The sequence below is a fragment of the Diplotaxodon limnothrissa genome, linkage group LG1 (assembly GCF_057381915.1).
Source record: "Diplotaxodon limnothrissa isolate DT_005_m linkage group LG1, D_limnothrissa_male_GT1.1, whole genome shotgun sequence".
Classification (NCBI taxonomy): Eukaryota; Metazoa; Chordata; class Actinopteri; order Cichliformes; family Cichlidae; genus Diplotaxodon; species Diplotaxodon limnothrissa.
This window is the reverse complement of record NC_140596.1, coordinates 2,266,138-2,279,025: the sequence shown is the minus strand read 5'-3', so window position 1 is coordinate 2,279,025 and position 12,888 is coordinate 2,266,138. Positions and strand designations below refer to the sequence as shown.

Genomic DNA, 12,888 nt, shown 5'->3' with positions numbered 1-12,888 from the left:
TTCATATTTTCTTTCATTTATGGGCAGCGAGTATATAAAATAATTACCTAATGCTCTCTAAAGTTCCTTCAAACTGCATTCTCCACACTGGCCAGCAGGTGGTCATCAGCCTCTCAGTGCTCACCTGACCTCTGACCTCAGCAAACACTTTCCTGATGCGTTTATGGTCCGAATTAAAGACAGTGTTTATTTTGGAAATGACGGCTCAGAACCCAGAGCGATGGTGACGTGTGACCTGTCAGCGTAGGCTTGTGGTGGGCGGACCGCTGTTTTTGACTGCTAAGCCTTTACAGCTGTGCTGCGCTTTGAGGTGAAATGCAGAGTCATCAAAGTGTCTGATTTCAAGTCGTTTAGCTCACGTCTAAAGAAGACTTGATTTCCTTGATTTTGCTTCTACTGACTGGTCCAATCAGAAGAAAGTGGACATAAAGGGGGAGGAGCTACAGCTGCTTATTTCAAGCAGAGGGAGGACTGAGGAGTCGTACCAAGGCTCAGCATGAGATAACGAAGGATTGTTTTGAGCTGTAAATCATGCAAAGCTGCCCTAAGAGGAGCATGAGGCTAAAAGTGTGGAGCTGGAAATGAGCAGAGCATACTTTTATCCCCCCAAACATCTCACGTGCTTCAATGTGCTGGAGTAAAAAAGTGCTTTCAAATAAAACTACTGATGAAAGGAAAACTGATTTCACATTTCTGTTTTTCTCTCCTGGCCTGCAGACGCAGGGACCTTCTTTCAGTGAATCTGCAACCACAGAAGCACTTTGTGAACTCCATGTGTTGCACATTTGACTAAAAACACTTGTCAGCTCTTTTCCGCAGCCGTGAGATTGCTTCCTAATAATATGGTTTATGGGGCCAGTTTCTGCGGGCCCCTGTTGGATGTTTCCATTTTAAACTTATCATTAGAGCCGGCTCTGTCCACATTTACTATCTTGCAGCGAAGTGTGTGTTTAAGCGTCAGTGTTTCCAGCAGGACCGCATGACTCGGGGATGCACTTCGGCACAGGGAAAGGAGGTGGGGGGAGGGGAGAGAGCAGCAGCTGTACGACGCAGAGGAGACGATGCTGTCGGCTCCTCGCACTTCCAGCAGGTTGCAGTTAAAATTAAATCAGGGCGTGCACATCAGGTTCTGACCGAAACACTGGAATTCATGTGTCACGCTCTGCTTTCATGTTCAGTGTGTTATTAAAGGATCAACCAATGTGGATGCTCGCTGAGAGCGCTTGGCTTTATGCCTCCGCAGTAGAAACTTACACTCCTGCACAAAAACTTCCCGACCACAATGACATTACTTAGAAGCTCTGAGGCAGCAGGAAGCCCGAGACTCTGCTGGATTCTCAGAAACAGTTTCACAACGTTTCCCTGCGATAGCTGCAAAGTCCACTTCCTCTCATCATGGAACAAAATAGCAGCCGAACAGTTGCTGTGTGTCGGTGATTTTTTGGTGCGACTGCATTTATAAAGCAGCCCTACTTTGACCTGAGGCTCGACTTAAGAAGAAGAAAGTTATCAGCTGAGGTTTAGGTCAGGTCCGTCGGTCAGTGTTGTGCCTCTCACTCCCATCTCATCCAATATGGATGCTAAGCCTTTAAAGCCGCCAGGGCTTATCTTTATATTTTTACCTGCTGTAGTGCTATTTCAAGAGGCTATGTATCAATACAACCGTTATATACCAAGTTTTAATAATATCTATGCATTAAGCCCATAGTAACTACACAAATTGCAAAAAAGTGCAATAAACTACAAAAAAATTGAAAATCGTTTTATTTACACATATTTCTAGTTTCAGAGGTTTAAACTGCATCCATCAAAACTGCAGATGCAAAAAAAGTTGCACAAAATAGTTTCCAACCACAGAAAGTTTATTCTGAGTGTTTTCATAGTTTCATTTTTGAGATGCACTCATTTTTATAAGCTGCGGAAAAAATGAAAATAAATATTTTTGCGCACAATTTGCAAGAAAACAGCAACAAAATAAACCATTTCCAACAACAGAGCAGAAAATGTACAGAAAGGCATAAAGTCACACATGACGCACAAAAACCAGTAAACCTTTGAAAGGCCTTGTAGGGGAAAAAACTACGTTTCCCACGAAATGACATCACTTCCTGTTTTCGCAGGTAACGGCAGACATACGATAGTTCGCGCTGATGTTTATTCCAAGTAGGAAGTGCTAAGAACAGCTGATCGGATCATGTTTCTGGACTGTTCGTTGACAGCAAAGCCAGTTGTGGAAGGAAACGGCGACCTGGGACAAGCTGAGCAGTGTTACATAAGTACGTCTCCTCCATTTTCATGTGCAAGAAAATGGTTGCGCTAGCTTAGTGGTGCCAATTCTACCGGGATTTAAAAATAGCTATGCTAAACGGAGCGCGCATGCTCCGATGGGCTTAAAACGGTTAAGGAGGCCTGGCTGTAACGCGTCATCGTTTTTCAACATGCATCATTTGGCAGAGTTTACTATTTTTTCAACCACATTTACACGTGTTACATATAACACTGTTACAGTGACAGCAACAAACATCAAAAGCAGCATTTTTAATGTCTCTTTGCTATTTGGGCTGATTGGGACCTGATGACTGTAAAAACAAAGAATTACCTGATTTTTTAAATTCTTTTTTTACCTGATTGTTGTTTGTGAGAAAAATGAGATCCACATATGAGGACATTCGCTCCAAATGTGGATAGAACAGTAGCAATAGCGTCCTCATAAGTGGATATCGGGCCCTTGTAGAGAACAATTTAGTATTTTGGTCTGAACAACCCAGAATGTGATGCCCACATATGTGGACGCCAGGTCCTAGGAGGCTAACAGAGTCACACGGGAATACGAATCAGAATCGGCATACTTTATTAATCCCTAAGGAAATTATGTAAAAAAGACAAGATAAAGATTAAATAAAAGCTCTCCAGGCAGCGCCTCCTTCAGAACGACCCGTTCTTTCACAGGTGTTTGTAAAGGCAGACTGAGTGGCCAGGTGCTGGATTTTATACACCTGTAGCAATGGGACGAACACAACTGACCGCAGAGAATAACAGACTTTTTGTCATGTGGGTAACACATCCGCCTTACACGTGAAACATCCCCAGTTTGTTTCCAGGAGGAGACACAGATGGAGGTCACGAGCTGGTGTGACTCCAGTGCCAGTTCATGGCCTGGATAAATGGGAACGCCATGTCAGGAAGTGCATCTGGTGTTAATCTGTGCCAAATCAGTCATGCAGATCCATCCACTGTGGTGAACCCTTGGAAAATAAGCGAGCAGCCAAGAGTACCTGTGTGATAAATGGTCGGTTTCTTATGCAACACCAGATTTTAGGTTACTGTGCTCCATCGCGACCTACAGATTAACGCCAACCTCACAAACATGAGAAACCACACCGCACATCCACAGCAAGCAACATCTCAACACAACGCAGCCACAGCAGCCGAAGCAGCCGCAGCCGAAGCAGCAGCCGCAGCCGCACGACTAAATCAGGGACTCAAACATTCATGTTTGGAGTGTGCCATGATCGGAGTGACCTCATTCTGGGATTGCTTCACTGTGTGTTAAATGAAGATGATGCACTTGATGCTACATGACTTCAGATGAGTTACTGAGTTATGAGCAGATGGCTGACACAGAGTGAACTGAGAAGGAAAAAAATGTTGGATTACTTAAAAGTCGCAGCAAACATTTCATCACTGACCGTCTTTTCTCAACAACTAGATTTGGTTGAAAATTTGTTCCAGAATGAAATTTGACTGTTCACTGGACCTCCTCAGACTTTCTGGCTACGTTTGTGTAAAAGAATGTTCTCTGATAATGTCGTCTATCAGTTAGAGATGAATAAAAAAATTTCACTTGTGAGAAGTGAAAGAAACTCATGAAAAGCTGAGACCACTCTCAGATACTCAAACCGATATCCTCGAACTCTGGACCTCGTCTTTTATTCTTCCAAGCTGAGAACCAGAAAGAATTTACAGCTATTTAAATGCAAATGGCATTAAAATATTTGTTATATTGATAAAACGGACACCTGATGACAGAAGTCTGAGCACATGGAGTGTCTGTCAGATCCTGCTGTATTAAATACAAACAGACACATGACCTACAATAGCGTGAAAAATCCTTTCCCCTCTGAGTGAGAGACGTCCGTCTGAACCGCTGTCGCACAAGGACGTGACATCAGCACGCGCGGAGCTCTTTGGACCGAGGGGGCGGAGTTTGAACCGTTTTCTGGAACTGATCTGGAGCTTGTTGTTAGTACTTCTTCCTCCTGGCGCTGTCCCAGGACCCAAAGGTTGAGAAACCAGCCTTTATTTCCGCCCTCCTCCCAGGTCAGCTGGCGGTTGGTTAATGTGTAATTAGAACCAGATTTAATGGGAGAAATGATTATCCCAGCAGCTGATTAATGATTTACATCCCCCGGCCTCGTCTTCCCGGGTACGATGATTCCGTGTTTTTCCTTCTTTTGTATCTGGCTGTGAGAGTTTTTGATTCTTGGACATCTTTTAAAATTATTTTTAAAACATTCTTATATTTGTGATATAAAATCACCGACTGTTGTGCCTCTTTCTGGACATTATTAAACCAGTGAGGAACCAAAGCAAATGACCACAGGTGCACACAGAACCCGGGGCCTTCGTTAGTTTAATTTCCCCGACCTTTTTCCCAGTTTAACAAAACGTTTAAATAAATTAAGCCACGAATCAGCACATATCTGAATCTGACCAAACACCTGCTGAAAGTGACTGTTGTCTCTCAATCAGCTGATCGATCAGCGAGTCTGTAAAATGATTTTAGGGGACAATCAGCTGTTTCTTGTCTGTGACGTGAAACTTCAAGGATGTTCACTTTAAAATGACGGAGAAGCAGAAAACAGAAACTGTTGAGGATCTGAAGTAAGAAGACTTTGTAGGTGTTCTTCTCTTCAATGACTCACATTGTAGGCGATTAGCTGTCAGTTAACCAAGTGTATCATATTGAATACGAGTTTTTGAGGCGTCTGCATCATCAGTGTAAAAACCTGAATGAATCACAGCGTTCATTTTTAAGACTTAAACTCTACAAAAACACCAGATGTAGCAAAATGATATCAGATAAAACTCGTCTGTACAAACTTTTCTGAAATTTTCTGCCCTTTTTTTCCAGGTTAAGTTAGCAGGTCAGCACATTTTAAACCAGAGCGCTCTACAGTACAGTAAACGGGTCCCAAACGACCCAATGAGCTGACGGCTTTTTCACCAACTGGTTTTCTAAAATGCGACCACCTAGCTTTTTCAGATCTCTCAGTATGTCCCGCTTCATCAGTCCACCAAAGCCCACAGGAGCCAGATTACGGTCTGCACACCAGCAGATCTGCATAAGAATAGGTCGCACAGCTCTTCTAATTAGTGATAAGGCAGGCCGAGTCCCACCGTCAAAGCATATCCTCCATAATTAAGCTGCGGCGATAATCCCGCCACCTCCGAGCTTCTATCAGGGAGCAGAGAGGGGTCGGCCGCTCGGAAAACTATTACGACTCCGATCCACATCGACACGTGAAGGATGGACGAGAAGCAGACACCAACATCGATGTACCATTTTTATTGGACTTATATAGAAATACTTAAAAAAACATGAAGTAGCACCATTACTTTTTTTATCATGTATAACTTTAAATGTCAGAAAAATAAAACTCTTGATACATTTTCAAATCTTGTCTCAGCAAATATAATATTAGTATTTGACCATGAGGTTAAAGGCCCTTTATCATAAAATAAAATATACTTTGTTCTTAAACTTTGCTCAATAAAGTACATTTACGCTCAAGTAACTTCACCTACATATACATAAACAAGTGGTAAACAAATGTATTAAAATAGAAATACTAAAACTATAGTGGTGCAACAGAAGCCTGTAATTCCCACTGGAATCTAATTCATACAAATTTTAGAAAGCATAAACGGTTTCTTTGTGTTCAACTTACTAAGTTTTGTACATTTCAATGTTTCATAATAATATAGAATAAAATATGCTTTATATTACGGAATAAAAAATATGCTGGGTGAAGCAGATTTAAAAGACTTTTTTTGCTGAACCTATAAAAACTCCATCCCAACAGAATACTGTCAAATACACATTTTTGTGGACTCGGATTTGCTCCCACAGTCGTGTGATATTAAAATAATACAGTGATCATATGCCGTAAGGCCGTACTAAAAAAATGAACAATATTTCAACCCAGCTACAAAAAAGTTCACTGAACTTAAATTAAAATATCTGTAAACATCTTTGCAATAAGAAATATAATCTTTCAAGTCAAAAAAGAATAAAATACTTCAATCTGTAGTAATGTCATTTAAAACTTTCAACTTGTGGAAATTGATTCTATACATATATATGTAGGATATGTTGTTGCTCTCCCTCCCTCGCGTGGTTTCTGACCTCGAGCTGCAGTATCTGTTAGGCCGGACGCCCTCCACGTTTCCCAGCCGCCGCCCCCCCTCACTACACTTGATCGGCAAACCTGGAAGGCTCGTCCCACCGAAACGGTCTACAGGCGGACCCCCGTACCTCCGTCCTGACCCCAATGTCTCTCTTCGCTTCATAAATATAGTGTACAATTAACTAGAACTATTGATTACTATACTGTAATATTTAAAACATGCACTTAGATGTTGAAAATATTTCCCCAAGCTACAGTACGTTATTCACAACTAGCCCACGAAGGCTGTCTGTCCCTTCTTCTGGATACTGCAGCCTCTCTTACATACATATGTATATCTATGTACACTTTCCAGACTGACGATTGGCTGATCGTTAAAGCGGTATGAAGAGTCTGTTGTTGCTATTGTAGTCTGTCTCGCCGACGAGACAGTCCAAGAGTTTCACTTCTTATGAAAATATACGTATAGCCTGAGTGACGCCGGTGTGGCAGACGGGGCATTTGGGGTCGCTCCTCTCGCAGATCCGATTGGCACATTCCATGCAGAAGAGGTTGTGCCCGCAGGGAACCAGCGCCGCGATGACCTCGCTCTCGAAGCACACCGAACAATCGCGACTGCCTTTTCGGCTGGTACCCGAGGAGGTGGATGAGGAGGAAGAGGAGGACGACGACGAGGCCGAGGAGTCGCACGGGACCCCGGGGAGGTGGGGGCCCGGCAAGGACGCGATGGAGCCGGAGTAGCCGGGGAAACTGAGTGGGCCTCCGCCCGGGTCGCTGCGCACCCTGCGGGCTAACGGGTGCTCGGCGGGCCCGCCGTTGTGGCTGTGGAGAGGAGGCGACAGGCGAGGCTGCGGGGTGCAGCCGTTAACCCTCCTCTGACTCCCCGCGATCCCGTTGGCATTAGCCGAGCTGTTGGTGGGGAACATGGCTGAAGTGGAGGTGGGGGAGCTGCCTCCGGTGGAGGAGGGGGTCATGCGACTGTCGTACGGGGACCACAGGAGGCCTGGCGGGGCTGGTGTTGGGTCAAACCCTGGCGAGGAGTCAAAAGTCAGATCAGTGCAGTCGGGGGAGATGACGTCGCTTCCGTAAACAAACCCGTTGCCGTTGGTGTTGACGTTGATGTTGTTGTTATTGTTGTTGCCGTTGTTGTTGGTGGTGGCCGTGTAGCTGAGCGCGGGGCTGGGGGGGCTGTAGTCGGCCATGCGCGAGCTGTTGTTGCCGAAGTAGGAGTCCGTGGAGGCGCTGCCCAAGGAGGAGGAGGAGTCGTTGCGGTAGTTGGAGAAGGGTTTGCGCACAGAGGTGGGGGTCATCCCCGTGCTGGGCTTGGACCACAGGGTGGCGTGTCCGTGCAGGTCGAAGCCCACATCGGTGCCGTTGGCGTGGAAGTCGTTTTCGTCCTGGAGCTCGATCAGGCCTCCGGTCCTCATGGCGATGTGGGCTTCGATTTCTTCGCGTGCTCGGTCCACATTCTCCGGCATCCCCGTCACCTCAAACACCGGCTCCTTGTCCCGGCTCGGGGTCACGATGTAGGTGTGGGTCTGCTGCTGGATCCGCTTGATGGTGGCGCCCTTGGGCCCCACAACCAGCCCGACCACGCGGTAAGGCACCCGGACCTGGATGGTGGTCTGTCCAGGCAGGTTAGGCGGTCCGGGGACCGGGGTGCCGCTCCCGTTCAGGCTGGTGTTTTTGTTCCGGGAGGCTCGGATCATGGAGAAGTGCTCTGCAGCCGAGATGATCTCCCTCCTGGCCATGGCCACATCCTCCCTCCTGCCTGTCACCACGAAAACGGGCTCCTCGCCTCGCACCGGAGTCTTGATGTAGGTGTTGGTCTTTGCTCGCAGGGCTTTGATCTTGCAACCTGAGGCAAAGGAAGCAAAAGAAGAAAAGTGAGGACGTAGAACCTTGAAATGTGGCACATGTTCTCAGAACAGATGTTGCGTGCTTGTTGTTGTCTGTCAAAAAGTGCGAGCAGCCTCAAAAAGCAGGTGAGGAACCCTTTTAGAGAAGAACAAATCTAAACCACGTGCCACCGCCACGAACATACAGCAGGACAGAAAGAACAGCGAGCAAGTCTCCTTCAGCAAAACACGAGGACGGCTGCTGCGAGACACGCTGGGGGAAAAGGGGCAAAGCTACGTAAAGACTTCATATCCTGGAAGCTGAGCTTTAACTCACATTCCAACGCCCTGAAGCACAGGCACACATCTTTATCATAAAAAAGACCAGCTGAGGAAACAGCCAGGGAAGAATGACATAATTAGCCAAGCGAAGCCAGCTGAGTGGGACAGGGTGATATAACCAGCAGAGGAAGGCGAGTCCAACTATACCGTAAACCAGTTTAAATCCCGAGTTAGCGTCAAACTGGTGCAGGTTAAATAAGGATAGTCTCTCGCATTAAAACAACACCCCCGGGTCACGGCTAGTCCACCATTTTTCCTCTCCGTGCTTCTAGCCTGACTTAACCCGACGCAGGGGGCTGGGTGATGGTGTTGGATGTAAACAAGCCTACTGCACAAATGTCGCACTGTGGCTGCTGTAAAGTGTCCTTACAGTTCCTTTTGTTTTTGTGGGAGCAGCAGCAGCAGCACAGGGAGGGGAAAAGATTCCGCATATGTAACCAAGCACCAGTCCCGCCCTGCAGCCCTACAGCTGGAAACACTGAGAGATCTGTGCAGCTATGGGCGTCTGCAGCCTGCGAGGCAAGGTAACATCGTGACCGCTGTCCTAATTCGATCCGATCACCATCACAGCCATTAAGCAAAGAATGTGTGAGGAAAACACACGCGCGCACACACACACAGTGACCTACAAACACCACATGATGATGATAATAACCTCTGTCCTGTCAGCGGTCATCGCCAGGCTTCACCCAAAACAGCTCGGATTTCATTTTAATTCTTCGAAACCAAACTCCGTTCATTTTGTCAAATACTTGAACAAACGCGTGCCTGCCTGCAGAGCACGCACGATAAACAGCACGACTTTGGTGTCTTTTCTGAGCTGCTTCCTGCTTCTCTTCAGTTCGGCAGCAGCACGGGCTGTTATTAATCTCAATAAGCACTTATTCCAAATGTCAACTTCTTGAATCTGTGCGCGCTGCCGCCCACCGCCGTGTATTTATAGAGAAGGAACAATGTATGACTAACTGGCGAGACAGAAACTGAAGCCCGGAGGGGAACAGGGAAGCCGAATTCACCAGCAGAGCTGCAAATGTAGCCTGAAAGCAAGAAAAGTGACACATGCGCGTCCTCCCACACGGGACACGGTGCTGTTTGGGTGCATGGCCGCGCTCAGCTGTGCTGCAAGACAAACACCAACCGTCTCACACACACAAACACACACCTTGTCTGCCCACGATCTCAGCCACATGCTCGGAGCTGGGCACCGGGACGCACTCCGTCATGTTGACGCTCTTCTTCCGGGGCTCCTGGCCGTTGTCGTACAGCGGGTTCTCGTCGTTGTCCAAGCCGAGAAGGGAGAGCTGGTCCAGGGCGATCTGCAGCGCTCTCTGGTCGTCCAGCGCGTCTCCCTGGACGCTGCTGTCGGCGAACAGCGAGCTGGGCATGTTTGCGGCTTCGCAGGGTTGCGGGTGGAAGGCAGAAAATAATACAGGAAGGAGGGCGAAGAAAGGAGAGGGGAAGAGAGGAGGAAGAAGAGGAGGAGGAGAGGGGAGAGGCACCGGAGCCGGTTCTCAAAGACAACTGGTCAGTGCAAAGAAACCAGTGCGGCTGAGGAGGGGAGGGAAAGCAGCGCAAAGGAGCCACAGTAAAACCATCCACCCCCTTTGGTTTCCAGGCCGAAGCTGGACGTCCCGGTTCGAGCCGAGCCGTGCTGCTGCAGGAAAACGCGTGTTTATTCCACAGCGGTAATAATCCGTGCTGGCTTCCCCTCAGCTCCTCTGTTGCTTCTGTCTGAGTCTTTGCAGAGCCAGACAGAGAGATGTGCGGGTGACGTCACCGCCTGGGCAGGGGCGATGCGGTGCCGCGGCTCGTTTGCATATCCGGGATCCGATTGGCTGCCCGCAATGACTGGGCGGGCCCGCTCGTACAGGCACGCCCACCTCTTTGTTCCCAGTCTTGCTCTTTGTCTCTTTCCCGGTTCGCGCTGCTCAGGCCGGCTGGCAGGAAGTGGAGCTGTTCACGCGTTCATCACGCATCACATGTGTTCTTTCCCCGAGGATCTCGGCCCTCTTCCACTCCAGTCAGCATTCTCGTTTTTTCTCTTTAATTTGACCACGCAATAATAATAAACTGTAAATGAAAGATGGACAAACACAGCCACCTATGATGTCATCATTTACCTCAGTGTTAACAGAGGCAACATAACTCTCTCACCTCGCATACATATGTGTGCAGCGTATGTATACAGTGCCTGAGTACTGTGTGTGTGCGTGTGTGTGTAAGACAGTGTGTGTGTGTGTGTGTGAGTGTGTGTGTGTGTTCATATTTTTGTGGGGACCAAAATCCTGGTCCCCACAAGTTTGAAGGCATTTTTGAGACTCAAAATGTTGTTTTGGGTTACAGTTAGTTATGGTTAGGTTTAGGTAACTAAACCTTAGGTAACTAAAGGTTAGTGTTAGTGTTAGATATTCATTTTTCAAGGTTACTGTTGGGGTAAGGGGCTAGCGAAAGCATTATGTCAATTAGATGTCCCCACAGGATATGAATACCCAACATGTGTGTGTGTTATCTGTTTGTTTATGTGGTTGAAATGCAGTTTCCAGGTGTGCACAGCCAACATCGTCATGTTTTCTCTGTGGTTCTGACCCGTTCCTCTTACTGTTTATCCACATTGTACAGAAACTGGCTGCAGTTCTGCCTGGGCACAGCAGGGGGGAGGGGGCACTGCTAATCCTCATTGTTTTGGAGTGAATAGAGCTAAAGAGCTAAAATAATTATTTCCATCTGTTTCTTGACAAAAAAAAATCCACATTTATTTTAGTTATTGCAAATCCATCGTCAATACTTAACTGAAGTGAAATCAAATCGTCCTTGCAGTGAAGCTGATTTTGCCTCTGATGCCTCAAATAAAGATGGAGGATACTGTAAAAAGAAAGGTTTGTGGTCCATAATACTCACAGAAAGGTATTTTACTACATTAAAAACCTGAAATTAAGAAATGTGAAAGTAGAATGATTGTTCTCCATCAAAAACACAATGACGATTTAGTTCTGAGAGCTGCGTGCGCTCGAGAGCGCCCCCTGTGGAAGTTCACTGGTGTGTCAGGTAATCGTAGCGTCTGAGCCACAGGTGACCTGATTATAACAGGAGTCTTTGGAACTCACCAGTTTCTGCCTGATTTTACTGGTGACGGTTAAAATAACTGTTGGTTCTGCTCATCACGACGACGACACAGTTCACAGCATTAGCATCTATTTGAGTTTCTATTGTTGCAGCTTGGACATGGAGTCGGTGCGTGCAGGTTCAGCATGAGCGCTGAGGGTCTGGGCGTCCTCTTCAGCACTTCATCTTTGTAACAGAAAACACAAAAATGTGAATAAACTGGAGTGAGGCGCTCTGAGTTTCTCATTAATGTTTAACCCAAGAGAGTAACAATGGAAACAGTTTGGAGAGAGTAACCTGATTAGATATGCACGTCTTACCTGATCACTAATCAATGACAGTGATAACAGCTCTGATGTGCTCAGCACAGTTCAAACTTTGTCAATCATGCACATATTTTTACTTTGGGATTCTAATAATTTACATGCGGGTGACGAGTCGGAGTGAAGGCGATCAGTTTAAATTAGGAAAGCCTCAGCAGCACTTCACTGTGTGTCTAATGTACAAGAAAACACACATAAGAGCTGCGTCACCAAGTAGGAAATAGACTTATGCAGCCATCACGTACTTTTATACATTTTCGAGGAGTTTGGTCACAACCATATTTCTACATAGCAGATGTGTCTGTGAGGGTCGGGAGGCTGTATTAGTCACTCAGTCCCGTCACATCATCTGTGCTGCATCGTGTCAGCACGTGTCCCCAAACAGATACTGTAGCCTGAGCCTATGAGCAGCCCGTCATACATCAGGTTCATCAGAGACTGAACTCGCCTGTGTCTCAGCAGCATTTTACAGCGCGCTGTTACGCTGGTGTACGCTCATACTCAACTGTATTCTCTGAAGTTTAAATATTTGTGTCCTTTTTCTACTTTTTGAATAAACTCCAGTATAGAAACTGTATTTGGTAACATGAGATCAGTGCAGTGCTGAGACGGACACACGGGGAGCTTTTTGACCCCTGCCTCTTTCTTCAGTGCAGCGCGGCATCATGAAGCTGAAAGGTTAAGAGCACTGCCGGGCGATGAGGTGGGAGAGGCTGGAGGATGGTGGAGGCGGTGGACCGGTGGGTGGGGGCTGTTCGGTCAGGGGGCCTTTGACCAACACAAAGGGGATTTCAAGCCGATTCAAAAACCGTTGAGACCAGAAGCATTTTGCTTTGTCACTTCACTCCAGGAGCACAATGCCAATGCTAATGA

General features: G+C 46.7%; 1 protein-coding gene across 1 annotated transcript; it reads right to left on the bottom strand.

Annotated features, from left to right (window-relative positions):
• Positions 1-6,795: 6,795 nt before the first annotated feature.
• mex3b (mex-3 RNA binding family member B) lies at positions 6,796-10,048 on the bottom strand. The gene is made up of 2 exons (XM_085351209.1): positions 9,753-10,048; positions 6,796-8,268 (listed from the first exon to the last, which is right to left on the bottom strand). Exons 1-2 carry the CDS (start codon positions 9,973-9,975, stop codon positions 6,860-6,862), a joined length of 1,632 nt encoding a protein of 543 aa, XP_085207335.1. The 5' UTR covers positions 9,976-10,048; the 3' UTR covers positions 6,796-6,859.
• Positions 10,049-12,888: the final 2,840 nt, after the last annotated feature.

Excerpts from the sequence above, each read along its gene's own strand:
- mex3b (XM_085351209.1), bottom strand. The coding sequence starts at position 9,975 with ATGCCCAGCTCGCTGTTCGCCGACAGCAGCGTCCAGGGAGACGCGCTG. Across the intron at positions 8,269-9,752 it reads TGAGATCGTGGGCAGACAAG|GTTGCAAGATCAAAGCCCTG; the intron begins GTGTGTGTTTGT and ends CCTTTGCCTCAG.